The sequence below is a fragment of the Triplophysa rosa genome, linkage group LG18 (genome assembly GCF_024868665.1).
Source record: "Triplophysa rosa linkage group LG18, Trosa_1v2, whole genome shotgun sequence".
Lineage (NCBI taxonomy): Eukaryota > Metazoa > Chordata > Actinopteri > Cypriniformes > Nemacheilidae > Triplophysa > Triplophysa rosa.
Genome location: NC_079907.1, coordinates 21445255 through 21467898, shown reverse-complemented (window position 1 = coordinate 21467898; position 22644 = coordinate 21445255). Strand labels below are relative to the sequence as shown.

Here is a 22644-nt window from a genome sequence, read left to right as displayed (position 1 = left end):
TGAATGTGCTGTTCACTGAAAAATAAAATGCTATGCTATAATAACTGATACAATTTCAACCGCTCACACTTTTTACCATGCACTACAGTTTCATGGACTATAATGCATCATGGCACCTAATGCAATAACCATCCATTACCAAATTGACATACCCATATCTGTACTATGTGCACTGCATGGTTGACTCATTATACATTCATGTTCATGTGTACACCGGCATGTTTAATTAGCATATTCAACGTCTAATGTGTATATACTGTCCATATGTGTATAATGTATATTGTCTTTTTTGTACAGTTTGTCTATTTATACTTTGCACTGCATACTGTCACTTAAGTTTGTATAGTCATACAGTTGTCTGTCCAACTACATTCTACTTTGTGTGGAGTACGCACCCAAGACTTTCAACTCACCACAGCAATATGAGCAAGTTGATACTGAACCAATGTATATTTCTACAACACACTTCTCATTTAAGGTGGCAACCTGAAATGTTGCCACTATTCTAGATGACCTCTTAATAAAGTAACTTAAGTAAGTAACACAGCTTACTCCATTGTATGCCCTAATTCTATTTTATTATGTACCTATAACTAGCAAATTGTGATAACCAATGATTTCAAGATATAAACAATACAGATCTGTAGTTTCCTTGGTTCTAATACTTACTGTGTTCAACATTTAGTGTTACCCTGGTCTTGTGATACACTTCATGGGCAAACCATTCCAGATCATAAAAGCTTGGTACTACTAAAATATTTATTTTACTACAACTATTGTAGAAAAACAAGCTTAAAATACATGCTTAATCCCCACTCCAGCTATTAACTAAAGACTAAATAAACCTGAAATATTTTGAACAACCATTAGGCCATTTTATGCTTCATATTTGTTTAAACATTAAAAATTAGAATGTAACATTAGAAACATTAGACTGTCTATTTTCAGGTAAAAAAAAAAAGTAAAATATGGATCTGTCAAGTAACGTGTGGGTTAAATGACACACATGACAACAATACTTTAAAATGCCACATTGTATATTGATATAATTAAGGCATATGCAAAACAAAGCAAGGCTTCCAATAATAAAAATAACATACTATGAATATTTAAAATCTTACACCAGAATCTTTTGTATACCGCTAAAAAAATTACCAAATACTTGGAAAACAAGACTCTTACAACAGTCTAACATAATTTGCATAAATGAGGCCAAAGTTAGAAAAGGTATGACATTTAAAAAATATAAACAATCATTATAAAATAGTTTTTCTAATGTAAGGAATCTAATTACAATCAAACATTTTGTTTTTCAGGAAATGGAAAAAAACACTGTATTTTTTAAATGATTAAATACTGCATTGTCAAAGTTGACAAGCACTTTTTAATAGTTTTTATTGGTTAGATTTTTGCTAAACCCAGCGACAAACATGAAGGGTAACTAAGAATAATAATTTATGGCAAAAAATAAAAATCATGAACTATGGAGATACAAGGTTTCAGGAGGAAAACAGCGATATGCTGCAATATTGTGTTATAGTCTCTGTGTACTGTTGTTGCTGTTTCTGTGTACTGGATGCTCCTGTCAAAACAAATTCCTTGTATGTGCAAACATACTTGGCAATAAATCTTTTTCTGATCATATGCCACTACAAAGTACAGTCATACCATTGACTCAATTATTTGAATGGTTCTAAATTGCCTGTTAAGGCTGAGTCCATGAGGTCGTCATCTTCTGTATGCATATACACAGGACTTGGTCGTGAGTTGCGCTCAGAACTAAGCATTGACATTGAAGATTCTGAAGATATAGGTGATCTGGACCAACTATCTGTCTTTATTGAGTGAGATGATGGCCCACAAGATGATTTCTTTTTTTCTTTTTCTCTGTCTCTGTCCCTATCCCTTTCTCGATCTTTTTGCTTTTTCTTTTCTTTTTTATGCTTCTTGTGTTTTTCACCTTGGCTAATTGATATGGAACTCATGTATTCTTGGGGGGGTTGGTGTGGTCTAATAGCTTGGTCATCTTCTGAGCTAGGGCTGTTCTGATGAGACTTTTCAGCGACTGAACTGCTTCCAGACTCACTCTCACTGTCTGGGTTGAGAGGAGTGTAACCAGGGGAACGGCCATGGCTTGGCGAGCTCCGATCATGTTTTGGTGTTGAGCCACTGAAAAGAGGTGATGCTTTGAGACCTGTGTGCTGGGATCGCATGGAGCCATCTCCAGAACCTTCTCCAGGTTTCTGTAGAGTTACTTTTGACTTGATGCTTGGAGAGCCCCCATCTGGTTTGCTGATAATAATCTTTGCCACACCTGTGCCACTCGCAGCACCACTTTTTGAATCGATTAACTTCTTATCACCAGAGTTACCTCCTGAAACCCTGGACTTGCTATCTTTGTCAATCTTGTCTCGTTTGTTTACAAAGTCTCCTCCCTGGGAGGACATACCATGCTTGGAGGATGAGGTACCAACATTTGAAGGCACTCCTCCACCTGCACTCCCACCACTACATTCACCCTCTTCCCCACCAGTACCACCACTACCCACACTTTTAAGTTTGTCTATAACTGCTGTAAGAGATGGCTTTTTGTTTCGGCTTGGTGACTTACCCTTTGCATTAGGGTTGTTCCCACCCCCACTACCTCCACCCCCACTGCTCCCGTACTGTGACTGGCCCCCTGAAGAAAATGACATGTACCCAGACGAAGATGATGCAGATGAGCTTGAGGATGAGCTATTGCCTAACTGTTTTTGGGTACCCATTCCACCACCTGAGGAGGGCTTGGACCCTCCCGATCCCACACTACCTGAACCAATAGGAGATTTCGCTTTTGAAGAGGGTGGAGTCCCAGGAACCTGCCCTTGCTGAAGTTTCATTGGAGAGGAGAGTTTGTCTGATGTGCCAGAACGAGAGTGTGAAGGAGAAATGTTGGGCTTGATGTTAGGGTTCATGAGTGAGCCAGAGGGTTTACCACCTTGTGGCTTAATTTTGTTTCCACTTCCTGTTCCACTACTGCCACCACTGCCTGAGCCTGATATCCCATGCTTGGTAATGGGAGAAGAGGAAAGCTTGCCAGTGCTCATCCCTAAGGATGACCCTTTGGATTGAGGAGCCATACCACTCCCAACACCTCCAGTATTTGATGGTTTGGAGATGTTGCCTTGCCCAGTGACTTCAAGTTTACTACTCTTTAACTTCCCAGATGAAGAAGAGGAGTGGGAATGGTGACTTTTGCTACTGCTTGTGCTACCTGCACTACCAGTACCTCCACTTGTTGAGCTACTTGATGTGTATCCTCCATGAGAAGTTGTTTTTCCTCCAGTCCTAGGAATTTGTATAGTAATCTTAGGGATTGGTGGAGTAGCACCTCCTGGTGGGGTCTGAGATCTACCTGAACTGCCAGGTGACTTAGATCCACCTGCACTACCTGTTCCTCCAGAACTGCCACTCCCACATGGAGGAGTATAAGGTCGACCCCCTGAGCTGTATGAAGGGGACTTGCCATCTGGATCCAGCTTCTTGCGCTTAGGTGGTTTGTCTTTTGATTTGCTCTCACTTGAAGGAGTTCGACTACGCTTCACCTGTTTCATCTCAGAAGAGCATGCACCACTTATTCCAATTCCAGAACTTCCTCCACTATCCTCCTTTGCTCTTATTTGCTGCTGCTTATTTTTTGTATCACTGCTTTTAAAATCACTACTTGCTGCCCCAATGGCCATCATGAGTGGGCTTTGACCTCCACTAACATGAGAAGGGTGTGAGTCCCCCATATCTGATGCTGGGCCCAGCATTGGCTTTCCTCCACTACTGTTCCCACTAAACATTCCAATGTCAAAATGGTCTTTTAACAAGCCCTCTGGAGTATTTTGCCCATGTGGAGTGGGATTCTGAGGTGTGCCTGTAGGGGTGTTCTGCTGACTACCTCCACTAAAACCTTTGGCAAGGTCATTATCTGGGTCAGGGCTGGGGGAACTGTCTTCAAAGTAATTCTGAGAAAAACCTCCCTGTCCAGAGAGAAGTTCTGGGTTGAAGTCTGTATCTGGAAAGAAATTTGTTGAGGAAGAATCACTGTTGGGTGTTGCTGCAGTAGCAGCCTCTGCAATCAGGTCTGCTGCATCAGTAAAGGGATTTTCATTGCTGTTTGCATTAAAAAGGTCTGCCTCAAACACAGTGCTACCTTGGCCTGAGCTGGAGGAATCCCGAAGTGGAGTTCCCAAGGAACCTCCTTCTTCCCCAGACATGAGATGTTGGCTGCTTCCTTTGTTGGCCTGATCAGGAACATCAGATAGAATGTCAATAATATCAGGCCCAATACTTTCAGAGCTAGAGAGACGGACCATACGGGGTATGGATCCTTGTGGATGATTTTGGACATGAGATTGTGGGTGGTATGCCATTGCAGGACCAGAAGGGGGAGTACCACACTGACTTGGGGCTGGAGTGATGCTGTGAGGGGTGTCAAGTCCATCGCCTGCAAGACTGACATCAAATATTGGGTTCTGGGAGGCATCAACATCCATGGAGAAAAGCTCACGGTGGAAATCATCTTCAGAGTGGTGTGTGTGATGATGCTGTTGCGTCATGACTCCCACCTGCTGCTGAGATTGTTGCTTCATGCCAATTCCTCCACTTGTTCCCATTAGTCCCTTTTCAGAGCCTCTTGGACGTTTTTTCTTACCTTTGGTGCCAGAGCAGGACTGCCCTTGGCTATCAGTCCGTGGGGACCCAGATGAGTTCTGTCTGTCTAAAGGGCTACCTCCATACAACGCAAATTCTTGTGAAGGGTTATCTTTTAGTAGGTTCATTAGCATGGGGTGGTTTTTGGTGTTGCTTGCTGGTGAGGTGGTCGGTGGTGGAGTCTGGTGAGGCTGAGGAGGAGGACTGGACCCGACACTGCCTGTGATTTTCAGAAGGCTTGTTAAGATTGGATTCTGAGTGACTTTGTTAAAGTCATCTGAACTGTGGCTCTGCAACTGAGGTTGTTGTTGCATTGATTGCTGCTGGCCTCCTACATGTCCAACACTATCCATACTTGAGCCTCCCTGACTTGTTCGATTGATGTTAAATGAGGTAATTGGGCCTTGGAAAGACCCACTCCCCCCTACACCCACAACACTGTTGCTTCCTGTGGATGTGGTCCCACCACTTACACCAGGAAGGCCTATTGGGTTGCTTCCATCAGCCCCTGTACCAATTCCCAAGTAACCTGGGCTACTAGTTGGGGGCAGGTTCCTCTTCACCATTATTTCCACAGTCTCAGCAATAAGGGACAATGCTGGGGTATCTGCCTGAATAGTTTCCGCCTTGCATCGGATGGCACGCATAGTCACAGGAATAGACATACATCTAGAAAAAAATACATAATGGGAATTCCAGTTCATTAACTTTGAATATGATTATTGACATACTGTAATACTGTCTTTTTTTTAAGTTTCTAGTATGTAGTCATTTAGCTCTAGTTTTCATCCAGCTTATGACAGCTTACTGATCACCCCTTTGTAGGATGCAACACTACAACCTCCGTCAGTTACCAAACATTTTAATAAGGGTCCTACCACCTCAACTTCAGACAGGAATACATTTATTCCAAATTATTAAATAATAGTATTTAACAATTTACTTGGGCTTAATTTGCTACTAGTTTATTGTAGGTTTTTTTATATCAGTGATCGCATTATTGTATATACGTTTGTATATTGTATATGCCGTATATATTATTGCATTTATATTATAAGCATGAGCTATCGAATGTTTCATCGGATGCACGCGTCATGCCCAAAGTTAACTTCCGGTCTATGTTTGTTTATCAGTCTGGCTAGTGGTTAATAAAAACGATTTATATTTTATGTAATTTATATTAATATTGTATTGTATAATTTTTTTTAAATAAACCATTTGTTGAATGGGATGTGTAACTTTGTCGCATTTAAGTTTAGCCAAGTAAAGTTTTTTCTACTGGTAACCCAAAATAATGAATGAATGAGGCATTTTATATACCGCTTTAATGTTGAAGGGACCGGTGCCGTGGCTTCACCTTACTTCAAATATAAATACTTTTATGTGGTTTTGAGTAGTTGAGTTTGGGCCACAAAAGTGTGCATGCGCAGTAACGTTTGTTTATGTAGTTGCTTTGAAACCGTCTATATACTTTATGCGAATGTTCATTCCCTGGGAACAGAATTCCAAACCTAGGTGTTGCTACCACTTGAGCTACAGAATAAAACATTTGTTCATACCTCTGGACAACTTTGGTAATAAAGTCATCAGTGCAGATCAAAGCATCAGATAATCCCTTATACAGTTTACAGGCTACCTGCCTTGAGTCAATCACCTCCATCACCACTGTAATAAAGAGTAATAAAGACAGAGTCACAAAATGCTGTACGTTACAGATTACATTAAGGGTTTTCTTGAGAGACAGTTGTAAAGTGAGAATAATTTGTGTCTTACCACAGACAAGTGATTCATTGACTGGGTGTTGGAAGGACACACTAAAGCTCGAGTCTGTTAGTGGGCACACCTCAAACTGCAGAAGTGCTGGGGTATCTGCTACAAACAGTAAATACTATTATAACTTTTCTCCACACACCAAAACAGAAGCAAGACAAGAACAGTGTGTACAAGAGAGTTGTAACTGCTAGTCAAAAGTTCATGAAAACCTTTTGGGTTAAAAGCTTACGCTTGCATGTTTGAAATTAGTGATGTATAAAAATTGCAGAAAAAATTGACAAGCTAAAATGTTAATTAAAAATGAGTTGAAGATTATGGAATCTATATAAAGGGTCAGTCCCTGAAAGAAGCTCAAATATGATATCTGTATATATACAGTATATACAAACATATACATCCATACAGTATATATACGGTATATATTATGGCATGCCATTCAGGAAATTAAAGTATTTATAATATGATTGGTTGAATATATGGATTGAAACTTGAATATATGGAATGTAACTATTGAATGAAAGTATGAATATATGGAATAAAACTGACGTCATCAAAGCACCATCTTGTGTTTTTATTTGTGATTGTTGAGATGTTGAACATTGAGTGAGTCTGCGCGTAATCTAGTAGCAGCAACTTTAAGTAATAACAAATGAATGTGAATGCGTGTACAGGCCAAAATGCTGGCAATCAGACTCAATACGCTTCGAACAATGAAGAAATATGTTTGCTATTTCATCGCGATAGCCATTTTAAAGTCATCAATTGAGAAGGTGGTTGTTCTGATAACAAGGAAATAAATAGTTTTACTTTATTAAGTATTATCAAATTTGCACTTTCATTCCATATATTTAGAGTTTCATTCAATATATTCAGACTTTCATTCCGTATATATATATATATATATATATATATTTGTGCTGTCAATTGATTAAAAAAATAATCTGATTAATCACGATTAATTGCACATAATGTTTTTAAATATACTTTTACATTATAATAATTTCACATTTAATCTCCAAATGAATGTAAAACAACAATTTCTTTAACAACATCATTTTACTCATCATCTGACAAATAGGTCACTTTCACTTTCACTTTATAAATGAAAGTCAACATTCTGATATTAATACTGCAACTGATGTCTTTATTAATTGTTTTATTTTTTTATTTTAACATTAAGTATAGCCGTTCAACATTGAAGTACAGTATTTTGAGAGCTATCATGTCTAACAAGTAGGAAATATACAGAAATTGAAATAAGTGTACAGTACAGTCTTTAATGCTAAATTCTAAATTAAATACAGAATTCAAGCTACAAAACACAATCATTTCTTCTTTTCCTCTTCGATTAACATTAGTGACAGGAGTCGCAGCAGCAGGTTTAAGAATGCGGCCCCTTCAAGAGCCGCCGCTCTGCGCAGATCTGACCCACTTTCCCATTTTAAAGGAGCTGTATGTAAGATTGACACCTAGCGGTTGAGCTTGGTATGGCAGTCCAAATTCAAAATATTGGCGAGGTTTTTCCCCGCCCCTCCTCAGACTCCACGCTCACAGGAGTTGCCAGACACTTACAGGAGTGCAATGGACAGCATCAACTCTTACACTAAGTTTATCTGATAATCTATATGTTTGCAGTGGTTTTGTTGTTTGCCAATATAACTCAATCAGCAGCTCGTTTCAGTGGTTGCGTCCTCCGGAGGTCGCATTTACGGGCCATATTCCTGTCTCGTTTAAATAACCGTAATAAAATTGTATATTACTCCTCGTAAGTTGTAAAATAATATAGTAATTCTTTCTAAGTTTGCAACGTAATAGTACCGGAAAGGGTGGAATCTGCTCTGCCCCAGATCGTTTGTTTGCTGCAATATGCAGTGATTGTCGCCAACTGGCTAGTACACTACACTAGTGGGTAAATCGTCAGTGGGCGGGGTCACACGGACCAAAACAAAAACAGACATTCTGTTATGGAAAGCACATTTCTGAGTGGAATAACTGGCTATAACATTGTTTTTTGGACAAACCGATATATGAACTTAGCACGTTTTCTAAATGCCTATGAACATATTAAGGTATTGTTTTGATTTAATACAGTAAAATTATTACATACAGCTACTTTAAGAACATTTTGCATTCATTTAAGATTTTATTTAGCACGTTGAAATCTGTGCTTACGAAAATACTTGACAAAACGGGCTTTCTGGCATAATCTTGTGAGTATTGTCTGACAGAGATTCACTGACGCAGCCTTTAGCCCGTGACTGTATACACCAGACTGGACCGCTGTCGTGTTGCGCCGCATCTCACAGCTAAAAGCTGAATCGCGAAGGAGGCCGCCGGCCCGGGTCTGGCCTCAGTGCGTTTTGCCCTTGGCCAGCCGCCCCAGTGGAGAGACGCGCCGAGCACGCCAAGGGGCGGGGAGACGGCAAAGACGGGGGGGGGGCATTCGGGTTCCGCACTGTCTATCTATACTGAACGCGTCACTGAGCGTTCCCACCAAATGCGACTTGCGCGAATGAATCGCGATATTTGCGCGTAGTTGGACCCTTGAACATTTTGAGTTTACTTGCTCGCCCCTTGAAATTCACAACAGACACAAGCTCGAAAAAATAAAATTGTGGCCGAAACGCCCGTTGGAGCATAGTTTTGTATAAATGTAAGTTTCATTTTCACTTTCAACAACTTCTGATTGCATTTCTAGACAGTAATTAGTATTGTAGTTTTTAAATATGTGATTAGTTACTGTAAAGATGCTCTCTGTTTATAATTCAAATAGACTTCAGTTGCGCTGTTTATCTGTTTCTCTGGGCTGCCTTCGTGCACAGACGCTGCACGTCACTACTAGAGCAAGCTCCTGATTGGTTAACGCGACGCGAATTTTCGCCAAAGTTCAGATTTTTCAACTCGCGCGAATCACGCCCGAAACGCTCAATTCGGGTCATTCGTGCCGCCTCATTCGCGCGAATCGCGCCACAAGGAGGTCTATCGCGTCTTTGCATTGACTTAACATGTAAATCACTCGCGCTTAACGCTTCATTCGCGTCTGGTGGGAAACAGCTGTTTCAAATCACGCTTAAATGATTTAAAGGCCTTTACATGAATGAGAGCGTGATTATATAACGTAACGCTAGACGAAGACTGACAACATAAACGGATGCTGCGTTAATTGTGTTTAATATTTTAACGCGTTAATCGGAAAAAATGAAACGCATGCGTTAACGTTGACAACCCTAATATATATATATATATATATATATATTATACAGTTAAACCAAACATATCTAATCGCCACAAATACCGCCCCTTAAAAGATTATATACCCACCTTCCTTAATATTGGTCTTTTTGACACAGCTACCAATCAGTGTGTTGTAAGCAGCCTGGTGTCGAATAATGTCAAGGAGAGTGGGCACTTGCGCAGGATGTCTAAAGGGAATCTTGTGAACCAAAGCTCCTTGCAGAGATCTTCCATCCTGGACTGGAGCATCACCATTTAGATAATAGCAGTGCTGCTGTCCTGGTAAACACTTATTAAATATAGGGGCATTTAGAGAGTGGGACATTTTAATTGTATTAAATCAGAATACATACATTTTGAAGTCTTGATGAACCAGGGGTTAAGTCACACAAACCCTCTCTGAAACCTCTCTAATCCATGGTTAAAACATATGTTAAACTAAAGGATAACTGTAGTGATAAAGATGAAATAAATAAAACTCTTCTTAAATATGTCAAGATCTTCAGAATTCACAGCAGAACCATGTACCATCTAGAATATATTCATGCTGTAATCAAAAGATTGTTCTGCCTCATTTTTAGGTCGCTTTGGATAAAAGCGTCTGCTAAATGACTAAATGTAAATGCAAAACATTTAATGGCATCTAACACTCACTGCATAGAAGCGCATTGATTTGTCCAGACCAGGAGAGACACAACCCTCTTCACGCAGTTGACTTTTAATAATGAGTTCATAGAGTGAGGACAAGGTGGGCGCAGATTCAAATACTGGGATTCCTAAAAATCGTAAGAGGTAGACAATTGGTGACATTCACTGGTACGCGAGTCCCCATGGGAAACGACACATCACATGATTATTATTTGCATGCGTGGTGGAACTGAAAACATCTGAACTGAAAATATTTGAGCAATTTGCTTTAGTAAAAGACATATTTTCTCACCCGTGATATTTCCCATCTTTTGAACAAATGATAAAGAAAAAGGCATTGGATGGTTCATCTTCAAGAAGAAGCACGCAGGTAAATCTACACAGTTTGAGTTCGTTACTGAAGAAAATGATGGAGTCCTAGAAACACAATACGGAGTAAACGAATATCTGACTTGACACTCCAACAATGACAAACTGCCAGAATGAATTACTAAATAAAAACATGCCAATGAACATAAAAACCAGTTACAAAACAACAATTCAAAAATGAAACTTCTGTCAAAACTGTTTCTCAGAAAAAAGAAAGTTTAAAAAGCCTGGTATGTTACGTTGTGGATTTCATTTAACGTTTTTTTGTAGTTCTAAGTTACCTTGTGTTTTCACGAATCAGAACAGTGTACAAGTTTGGACGTTCTGCTTGACATATCATTTTTTGTTAATAGAAAGTTTATTCGGGTTTGAAACTATGAAATTATGACAGAAATTTCATTTTTGTTAAACTATTTCATTGCCTGTATGTCTGACCCTTTGTTGTCAACTGGATGGGATCCTGTAATAAGTGGAGCAATGGGAAGCTTATATACCGATGAGGTGCCCTCGACAGTCACCAATACACTCACACCTAAAGTACGAGGAACTGCAGAACACAAAAGACGGAGGAAAACAAGCGTGGTTAACTATGTGAATGAGCTTTTGCATTTTGTCGGATTGAAAAACGATCTCACTATTGGCATCTGTGAAGTTGAGCGGCATTCCTGATCCTTCCTCAAAGATGTCGTATGGAGAAACATAACACTGCAGAGACACTAGATGACCACCACTCCTCGCTGTCAACAGACCCACGCCTCCATGAAGAATTGTCTCCACAGTGCTGGCATTCATGGCTATCCTGTAGCAGAAAATGTATGAGTGTAAAGCTGCTTTGAAACAATTTGACAAAAAAGTGTCACTATACCATGGCATAAAAGGTTGTGTAATACGACCCACAATAACCAGTGGAAAATGGTTCCAACACTTCTGAGTCCCCCTGTGGTGAAAATCAAGTTTTGAATGATGTTTATATGTCAATGTAGTGTTTTTTTTATTTATTTATTGTTGCCGTTCTTGCCTTTATATGTACAGAACAGAGGAAGTGACAGGAAGCGAAGTGGGAGAGAGAAGGGGGTTGGATCGGGAAAGATGACGAGACGGGAATTAAACCCGGGTCGCTCGAAGTGCATTTAAGGCATGAAGAAATGATCATCACAGGAAAAAATATTCTGCTTTTTTAAATTATCGAATGCAGTGGGACTTTAATATCACTCCTTTATGCCAAAGCAGTGCTTTTCCTAGTTCAAAATGAGGTGGGGGTTGTGCCATCCCCAGATAGCACAATCCATCTGGTTTACGTCTATTTGACGTCTGCATTTACATCTGCAAGACATCTTAAATACATAGTTTGCTCATCTGCAATACGTCTCGGAGACGTCTGAACGTCTGTAATACATCTGCTAAAGATCTGGAGATCTGCTGCTTAAAAACATCTGCTAAACATCTTAGAAAGAGCTGTTGTACATCCATTCTAAATCATAAACATCTTACAGACATCTTCTAGATGTCTATATGATGTCTGACAGCAGACATCTCCGAGACGTATTGCAGATGAGCAAACTATGTATTGTAGATGTCTTGCAGATGTAAATGCAGACGTCAAATAGACGTAAACCAGATGTATGTGTGCTATCAGGGTCCTGATTATGTGCATATGTGTAGGCCTTCCTTACCCTTAAGTGGCTTACCCAAACATTTTACAAACAACATTTTAAGGTTTCTAATAATTATATGATTGAAAAAATATATAATTAGGTTACATAAAGCATTATTTAATAAAACGCTTAGTCAATTAAATACAACCTAGTAGCTCATGTGTTAGTTTACAGTTTAAAATCAAATCATAAGCTTTTCATTTACAGTTTATTGGGGAACTTGCTATGTGCAAATTGTAGTGCCGGTTTAACAAGCTATTGCCAACCCTTATAACATTAAACAAATGGGATCTCTATGCAGAAAAGAACCTGCAAAGACTGCCATTAGTGCACACAGTCCATATAATAACGTATAACATTAAATTTTGTTCATCTTCACGACACAACTAAAGATGGTTTTGATGAGTTCTGAGAACTTTCTGACTCGCTGTAGACAGTGTGAAAATGTAAAATTGAGTATCATTTTAAGATCATCTGATTCTCTTACTCTTCCCTATATTAACAACAAATATTAAAGTGATAGTTCACCCAAAAATGAAAATTCATTTACTCACCCTCAGATTGTTCCAAACCTGTATACATTTATTTGTTCTGCTAAACACAAAGGAAGATATTTGGAAGAATGACAGTAACCGAGCAGATCTCTTCCCTCATTTACTGCCATAGTAAGGAAGATAAATACTATGGGAGTCAATGGGGGATGAGATCTGCTTGGTTACTGACAATCTTCCAAATATCTTCCTTTGTGTTTAGCAGAACAAAGAATTTTGGTGAGTAAATAACAGAATTTTCATTTGCGGGTGAACTATCCCTTTAAAGTGAAATAAAATAAAACCCTAGCTCACTTCACATTGGGACAATGTTCACTTGTTTTCCTGTGATGTGACGCGTTGGCACGTTGTGATAATTCACAGCTGGTATTTATCAACAACAGGCAAAACTAAGATCTCTCCGACTCTCCATTTTTTAATACTGATTAAAGTAAACTATGAAAAACACTTTCATTAATCTGTTACATATCCATGCATAAATTTGGAGGAATATTACATTTAAATGTTACATTAAAAAAATTATATTTAATCATATTACATTTAAAAGTAGATTGTGTTCCCTGCCTGACTAGCAACGTGTTCATATTTGAACAAAAATAAATGTTTGTCTTTTCAAAAGTTCTGTCGGGTTTGATGAAGTTTATCGAGTTGGTTCGTGCGATTTCGGTTAAACGGATAAAAAAAGTCACGTGATTTCCGTTAAGAGAACATAGGGAGCATCGATGCATACTGGTTTTTGCGTTGCATTGTGGGAATTTTGGGGAACAAACGCTTCAGTGCATTGGAAGGATTTTGCGAATGTGACAGCCCTTAAAATGGCCGACTCCCTGATCAGTGCCCTGACAATGAGTGCTTTTCCATCATCTCGCCATCTCGTTCTTGTTGCTTCATCATTCCACTCCACGCCGATTCAAGCCAGCCAGTAAGTAAATGGTTTCGTTTTCAACCACAGGGCTGATAAGGGACCTTTTTAAGAATATAAATCCCATGGTACCCATGGTAGAAACAAATCAATGTACCTGAACATATGCATCATCTTGGTGAGGTCTAACTCCAGAGACTGGAGAGCCAGGTACATCTTAGTCTTCAATTTGCTGACGAAAATGAGAAAATCATCTTAATCATGTGTGGACTGCATGTGTTGATGTAATACATGATATGATTATGAAAAATATAAAACAAAACAAAAACTAAAGCAATACACACTTGTCTCCGGGTAACTTGTAAAGGTTGACCAGCCCCTTCAGATGTTTGGAGAACTCGTCAAAGTTTTTGTCTCTGTAAAAATAAAAGTTTGTATTATAAAAAAAGATTTAAAGGGGTGCTATTTTGCCTGTTTTCTAGGTCTTGATTGTGTTTTTTGGATGCTCAACAAAAGGTGCTCATGTTTTAATTAAAAAAAAAAACGCTTTTTAATTCACTTATTTCACCTGTATTCTACACAGCTGTCTGGATTCTCAGGAAAATAGGCTGTTGAGTCTCTGGTTCTATGAAATCTCTCTTACTAAAATGCTTTGATTGGTCATGCAGACCTAGTCTGCTGTGATTGGTCACTCGCTACCCAAAATCAAACAGGCTGCTAAAATATACCAATTACATTAAAAACTGGTAATGTTCAACTTTCCAAAGGTTGTAGTAAAGAATCAAATTGAATAAAACTCCATAAACACATGATATGCTTATATTATGTACATATACATATTATTATTTTAAAATTGATTGCTTACCTTAAATGTTGTACCAGCTCAGGACAACTCTACTTGAAAAAGAATAAGATAAAATTGCACAGATGAAAAAACATGAAAAAAAACAGACAGCTTGTCTACACTACTCAAAACAACCAAGAATGTTCCCCTCACCGCAGGGTTTTCTCCATGATGGGCTACTTTGACATCCACAAGCTGTCCTGCTTTATCCAAATGCACCTCTACATAGAACATATCTGAGGTGATGTAGCACTCAGTTCTTGAGGGACTCAGGTGAGATCCCAACCTGCAGGTTCACAGAACAATTACAAATATTTCGGAGAAGTAAGAGATCAACAACACTTTTTAGCTTATTAAAAAGGAAAGACCAAGTTAGATGAACCTAATGTCAAATACATTTAATTCAATTATTGTTAGATAAGATAAAGTATGGTAAGATAGGTAAAACAAAGGAGACAAAGGCAACCCTCTACAATGCGAGTAAATCACTTGCATATGCGAGTAAATTTTCCAATAGGCGACTAAAAAATATCTTTAATTATCCAAGGGACAGTACATTTTCCGATTTTACTCGCCTGCGATTAAGGTTAGATGCAAAGAATAAGTTCAGCGCAGATATCATTTCAACACCTGCCTTGGCAGTACACCGTCTTTAAGCCGAGCGCGCCCTCTGTCGCTTTTTCTTACGCACTCAACGTCTTGATGTGTAAAGAGAATTGACACATCACATAAAATTGTCTTCTTTCTTTGCTTTACTTTGGATGAAAATGGTAGATTCAACGGAAACATTGATATGGAAACCTAAAGAAAAATTCAGATGAGTATGTTGCGTTTATTCTTTTGTTCATTTGCATTGTTCATGGATTTTCTATAAAAAGTCTGGCAAGTAAAAAAATATTAGCATTTGCTAAGCAACGACAGATTAAATTAATATGGAAACAAAGAAAAATTCAGATAAAGCACAGTATGTTTTTTTTTTCATTTGCGTTCCTGCATTTTATGTAAAAAATTTACTAGCCTCAAGCTTCATTGTGTTCTTAGAGGGTATATTATTTATTAGGGGTCAAGTCCCATTATTTTTCTTTTTATTATTATTATGCTTTTTCTGCCATGCGTCTATGGCGGCCCACAGAACTGTACATGGGAAAGTTACAAAACTTTGCAAATAGATAGAAGATAGTCTCCTATGTTACCATGGCAAATTTAGAACTCTATAGGGTCGCCACCAGTTCAAAGTTTCACTTATGTTTATGCTCATAACTTCTTAACCGTACATGCAAGAAACAAAATTCTTTTTTCTCTTTGAATTCGTGGCTCATGAACATTTTTGACATTTTCGAATAACCTACTTTCAAACTCCGCCTATGTGGTTTGTTCGACACACCTGACAAAAAAATTCCGCCAAAATCAGTAATGTATCAGGTCGGTATTGAAAAGTCACTTTTCAATTTTACGCAAAATGCGATATCCGCCGTGATATACGTCAGTGTCACTTCTCTGCAGAACGCGATATATCCGCTCAACCAATCACAGCACACCATTCCACGCATTGTAAACAGTAATGGCGGCGCTCTGAATACGCTCGGCTCCTAGTTTTCCCTGATCTACTTTGTGTTCAACAAACAAACAAACACAAAATGAATAATTTTGACGGCATTGATGAACCTGTGCTGGTTTCTGCGGTGGGGAAGAAACGTAAGCCATCGAAATCTAATCATTTACTACGTGAGGAGATTAAGAAGACGAGGCACTAATTTATAGCGTTAAAAAGATGACCCGTTGAATTCATTTTAGGAGTGTTGACTGATTGAATGTGTTTTTAGTCCAGTGCCTGTATGTAAGATTAGTATTGTATTGAGTTCAGAGGCTGTGGATCAACTCACTTTGTTGTGTATTTTCAACAGTTTCAATATGAAAAATAACTCTTACATTGATTGAATGGATTTGTTGCATTTTGAAAAAAAAAGTTATGGATTTATTGCATTTTGGGGGAAAAATGATCAGTTTTTATAATAAATCTTTTTTATTTGAATTTTTTATGTTACTAGAACCTAAAGATGCTATGTGAAACTTTGAAACAGAAAATAGTGGTTTTCATCTTGCCACTTTCTTTGTAAAGAAAACACATTTTTACTAATCAAAATGGATTTATAGCGTTTGTAACCAAACTCTTCATTTGTAATACATTTGATTACTTCATTAAATTTCTGTTCCTGATACCAAAGACCTGAAACCCATGGAAAGCACTGATTATTTAATTTGTATGTTTGCTGTATTACATTTATTTGTGCCAAGGTAAATAGAAAAAATCTAAAAGTTTAAAAGCAATTCAGTCACCTCCAGATTAATCTTCGTACCTGCTGTACACGTAATATGACATAGCTGTATGCACATTTTCAGACAGAATTAATCTCTTTTCATCAAATCTATCATAAAAGTAATGTAACAAGTAGTGTAACAAACTACTGTTGTTAGGGAGCAATAAGTAATAATATTACCTTTGAAAAGAATAACGAGTAATAAATTACATTTTTGAGTAACAAACCCAACACTGATAAAAAAGTAGAGGATCCTTCATGTCCCCCTCCCCTAACTGATTGAATGGTTGTAAGTTGACTTGATACACCACCAGTACCATTGGCCAGTCAGTATAGTCCTACCTCTTTTTCAGGCATTACGTCATAAAGAGAAGTGATGTTGTTTAGAGGGGAAGTGGAGCTTTATGTTTTTGATTATAGATTACAACTGCAAATTAATTTTACAAAAATAATGATGTGCATGGATAATTTATAATAATCACTGCAACGCTGTGTAAGAAAATTAGTATTATCATATTTAATTACACAGTGACTTTAAAAGGAGACTTAGCCTTTGTTACTGTACCTACAAAAAACACTTATAAACATCCACAAAGCTTTATAATGTGGTTTTACATTCGACACTTTATAAGACCACACAACAAGTTTTTTTCAAAAGGCATTACGACTACATTACGATGGATTAAGAATGTCCTTTAAATGCATTATAAATACAGGATTCCGAGAAAGTGTTTCCTAAGTTTTCTCAAAAATGCTCTTTCGTTCGTATTGTGGGTGGTCATTATAGTTTCGATACAGTTTTTCATTTATTTGGAAAGCTTTGTTTTTATTTTTATTTCAGTTAAATAGTTTTTGTGATAGCTTTATGGGAATAACCCTGATGCCGCAAGACTGCAAGAAGAATACACATAAAAAAGAAAGAGAGCAAATAAAAACTCACATGTTCTGGCGAGCAATGGATTCCAGACGATCTGTCATTGACGACAGCGAGGACACTGATGATGTAAATGAGATTAAAATGAGCGCAAACAAGCATAAGCAAGGATTGCGTATTTTGAATTGACTTTAATACTGTGCCTCAGAGGCAATCAACTGTAATATTGTGTACTCAAATGTACTCAATCACCTTAGTATGAAATATATTTCATTAATTGATTTTATCAGTACTATCTCAATGTTTTGATTAAACGTTGTACCTTTTAGAGCCCTCTGAAGCGTCTCTAAACAGTTAAGCAGAAGTTGGTGACCAGCTGTATTCATCACTCCACGCTTTTCCTGACCAGTCAATAAATCAAATGCTCATGAGATCAACAACACAAAGATTGTACAGAAATCTATCTACCTTCCTTTCTTTCAGAAAGCAGTTCTATGAGAAGGTCTTACCATAGCTTGTCGGACCACCTTACTGGTCTCCTGCCAAGAGCGGGATGAGTTGTGTTTGGCATGTAGTCTTTCTAGCAGCGCGGTTACGCGGCTCTTTTTCTCTGCCTCTGTCAACACAAACCACAAAAAATGACAACATAAATAAAACTATCACTCGCATTTAAAATATAAAAGCGCTCATAACACAACAATACATTGATGAGAACAGCAACAGCAGTAAAGGATATGCGCTGCATGAGACAAACAAGTTATATAGCCAAAATCACCTCATATATCTGCTCTTCAATGTAAATGTATGGTGAATTTGTCAGACAATGTCGCGTTTATAAATCAGGATTTTAGCAGCATTTAAAGTAACAGCTGGTTGGATTAAACATGAGGTATTATTGGGTCAGGTTTAGTCACTAATTTATACTTGTTTTATGTCTGACAACAGAACAGACGATATGCGAAAATAGCATTCAGTTGTGTTAAAATACAATATATATATATATTAAAAGAAGTGGGTTAGTTTATTTTAGCTGCAACTTCAATAAAAAGTTTTAACATCTTATAAATTAATTCTACTCTAAAGATTTAAATGACATCATCATTTCTTGTGCTAGTAAAGAACTGAATCAGATAATCACATATATAGGTTGATTTATTCGTTTTTTATATTTTGGATTTAAAAACAAGTAGAAGTGTGTTGAATGTAATTTTACCTAAGTGAAATTACCATAGTTTTAACGTAAGACAAGCAATCAGGTTGAATGGAATTTACGTTCTTGAATTTACGTGAACTTGAACATGAGTTTAGCACGTGTCAGAGTTTAGCATCACTGTTAGCATACATAGGCCTACACCAAGAAGACGGCGCAACAAGAGATGAACAGAAGTGCACATTTTTGTCACTACAGTATGTGATGCGTGTGCGCGCGTGCAGTCAGCGGATATGAAAGATGCGTGTCATGGGGGATTCAGTTGGTACGCGGTGGAATTGCAGCGCGACAGCTGCCTTTCTCTCTAGTTGAAGCGCTTTGTGCAGTCTAGGCGGTGTTTGCGTCACGGTGTCAGGGCGGACGTTGTCATGATTTCAACCAACAAGGTCCCACTTTTATTTGCTAAAAATGAAATATAACAAATAAAATTCTGTGTTGTCGTCATTATTTGTTTAATTTCACTTACTGTCTTCAATGATTTAATAAACATTTTTTTAAACAACTAATGTGGAGCGTCATCACTTTCGCACGTGCTGATGTAAAGAATTTGTGGGAAATACGATTTTGTATCAGGTAACCCAAGTAGGCTAACCTAAACAATGCATCCCAGGCACAGGCTTTTGAAAGAAATGCAAAATCTTCTTATTTGTGTGCTCATGCACAAAATCAGAAAGAAGAGGAGGACAAAATGGGTACATGAGATAACAGAGAAGAGAAAGGGGAATGTCATCATTTCTTATTTATATCTCTGTAAGAGATTTTCGACGCATCGTACAGCTCTGGGAAGTCAATAACAGTTAAAACTATATTTTCCTCCATCTTTTCAACGTCCTTCTACAAGATGAGTAAAATGTTCTATGATTGGCTGGTAATACCCATACGGAAATGTAATATATTCACATATATGTGAACCACTGCTGAATATATTGAAATATATTTTGAAAACGTATTTTCATAATACATATATCCTAAACCTTACAAACTGATGTTAATGTTGCATTTCTAAATATGTTTATTTGTGTGTGAAAATATATTTCATGTCTCAAGTCATCTACCAAATATTAAATTAAGTGATTTTTCTTTTGCAATGTGTGGTTTCTACTAAGAATAACAAACCTCAATATGGTACTCTAAATCTTGAAATAAAAATATTACAATATTAGAACTTTAATTTAGTGAACATATTTTCATTTGATCAAAACAGCAGCTGGACTGTATTTCTGCACTGCAGTCAAACTAACAGCAGCAATTTTGATTGTTGTTTGCCATATATGGGTCTTTCTGCTAATTGGATATTAAATATTGCCATATATGGGCATATTGATGTGTGACGCTCTGGGGTGTGTTTCCCAAAAGCATCGTTACCCAACTATGGTCGCAAGTTCCGTCGTTCCAGCATAGATCAACCATTTAAGTGTTTCCCAAAACTATCGTTCCAACGATCAATCGCAAGCAGCATCGCAAAGTTGCGTGGTTGGAACTACAGGTCTAGAGCTGTGCTTAGAAGCACTGTTTCTTATTATTATGACATGTAGACTTGCATCAAGCTTTTGATCAAAGTAAGCAAGCAACATGCAGTGCATTCCATATCCATCACTCAAAATATATACACATTTAATTGGACATCTTTTAGTTTGTCGAGGAAATAAAGCGATGTTTTTTAAAAAGTGCGCATGCGCATGATCTGCGTGCGTTACGACCCTGTGGAATCCCTGGGCGGAATGACATAGGAGGACACTTATAAATTAATTAAATATCATGAAATAAGACAACAGATAACAAAAATAGGATAACAAAAGTAGTCCTTAAATGCAATGTATTTTATTTAGAGCAAGAATTTGACATTAATTCCATCTGAACGTATTTATTAGTAGACATCGTTACTCCACCACCTGTGTGGCGTCATCAACTAGATTGCTGAACCAACTTGGTTCAAACAATTGATCTCCGACAGAGTTACTACGGTTTCGGGAAACAGTCGTAACTACATCGTTAATTAAAGCTGTTCATTGACTGGTTAAATCCGACACGGCTGTCGCTCACAAGAAGATAAAATATTTTTATCTTCAGCGGCGCCTGCCGCAAAGAGCCGTGCCCGTGGAAGCGCCAGGATTTTGGGTGCACGAGCACGGCTTGCGCACCGCCAATGAAACCGCCCGCGTTTTGCCGCTTACCGCATGTTTCCCATTGAAAATGAACTGGACAAACGCGACTGCCGCGTACCGTGTGAAAGGCCCATCAGTCAGACTTGCGGTACGGTGGACCCACATGCGAGTATAAACGAGCCGTGAAAGACAGGCTGTGCACATGACGTTTACATGTTTACTTGCGGCTTTGAGTGTATGACGGCTGTGACGTTATTGCCTGCGTCGCGGGCAACAGAAGATCGGCAAGACGTGAGACTGACCGGCCGGTCACCGGTCCCGGCTGATCATGCGAAAAACCGTCCGATTCCGGTCTCTGGCCGGTCAATCGGTGCACCTCTACTTTAAAGTAGCCGGTTGCTGCAGTAACACCGCTGGTAAGCTAATTCAGCCATTAGTTTTAATCATGTTGCTTTGCTACCGGAAATAGCGACACACTGCTTCGCTTACCGGATAAAGGAAGTGTGAGAAAGGTCTATGCTGGGGGCGATGGGAACAACCACATTGGGTTCGAGTCGAGTATTAAAACCACCTAGACACTATCTCTTTCTTTCACACACAATACCAAATAAACCGCGTCCGAGCCATAGACTGCTTAAAATAGGTCCGAGCCCACCTCTTCAAGTGGGCCAGGGAATTGTGCCCGCACGGTACAGATATCATAGTGGGAGCAAGCCCTAATGTATTGTTAGAAAGCACTACAGTTCCATAGTAGTAAAATTATTACTATACATAATCCATTTAATGTACAAGAATTTTGGAGAACATCATGGCACTTTTCTCAGTGTATACTCAATATTAATTATATAATGCAAGCTCAAAAACAACATTAAAACGAGCGTTTATGAGGAAACAGAGCAGTTTGTACATTACCGGACCCCTCCTCAACCCGTAAACGGTCTGACGCCGCTGCTATGCCGTGAGATGCGTCTGCTCCCGGGCTGCTGCTCCGCACAGACACCGCCGCCATTTTCAGCACTTATAAACAGGAACTTAACAGATCTCAGACACACACGCAGAGGCTCTGAGCACATACATTTAAAACAAACATTCGTAATGTTAAAATAAAACCAGACGACGTATCCTTAAGACTACTAATACACCGTAAACGCCAAATGCTGGGTACAATGCAGAATGTTGGATCGACTGTACTGACGTCATGATTCTGCGACGATTCTCTCCTCCCCTTTTTTGTTGCCTCACATTAAACATTACAATAATTAGCATTATTAAGCATTTGGATTGAACGTATTACAAGGGAGACATTTCAATATTATTAACATTACATATGTAAACATACATAAAATAAAAGGAAAAAACATAAAATCTTACACTTAAATAATACATACAAAAATATTGAAAATAATGAAAAGTATAAAAAGTTGTTTGTTTTTTGTTTTTAAGCAGAGTAAGGGGTAGAAATTGAATCAATTAATCTCTTTTAATCATATTTAATATCTGGTGTATTTTAATACATTTTTT

The 22644-nt window shown here is 38.2% G+C and overlaps 1 protein-coding gene across 3 annotated transcripts; it reads right to left on the bottom strand.

Annotated features, from left to right (window-relative positions):
* Positions 1–464: 464 nt before the first annotated feature.
* med1 (mediator complex subunit 1) lies at positions 465–22320 on the bottom strand. Of its 3 annotated transcripts, none has more exons than XM_057358447.1 (16): positions 22036–22320; positions 18318–18424; positions 18131–18209; positions 17875–17929; positions 14770–14902; positions 14638–14666; positions 14117–14188; positions 13930–14004; positions 11340–11503; positions 11140–11251; positions 10628–10752; positions 10342–10463; positions 9775–9976; positions 6454–6552; positions 6240–6345; positions 465–5349 (listed from the first exon to the last, which is right to left on the bottom strand). In XM_057358447.1, the coding sequence occupies exons 1-16, from the start codon at positions 22130–22132 to the stop codon at positions 1680–1682; spliced, it is 5247 nt and encodes a 1748-aa protein (XP_057214430.1). In that variant the 5' UTR covers positions 22133–22320; the 3' UTR covers positions 465–1679. The 3 variants fall into 3 exon arrangements, with proteins under 3 accessions (XP_057214430.1, XP_057214431.1, XP_057214432.1); XM_057358448.1 differs by having other exon boundaries at positions 6454–6549; XM_057358449.1 differs by lacking the exons at positions 11140–11251; positions 11340–11503; positions 13930–14004; ... (5 more) ...; positions 18318–18424; positions 22036–22320 and having other exon boundaries at positions 10628–11102.
* Positions 22321–22644: the final 324 nt, after the last annotated feature.

What these genes read in the sequence shown, in the direction of transcription:
- med1 (XM_057358447.1), bottom strand. Translation starts at nt 22,132, where the DNA reads ATGGCGGCGGTGTCTGTGCGGAGCAGCAGCCCGGGAGCAGACGCATCT. An exon ending in AGGTGGTCCGACAAGCTATG is followed by an intron (nt 18,210 to 18,317) that starts GTAAGACCTTCT and finishes TTGACTGGTCAG; the next exon opens with GAAAAGCGTGGAGTGATGAA. An exon ending in TACAAGTTACCCGGAGACAA is followed by an intron (nt 14,005 to 14,116) that starts GTGTGTATTGCT and finishes CATTTTCGTCAG; the next exon opens with CAAATTGAAGACTAAGATGT.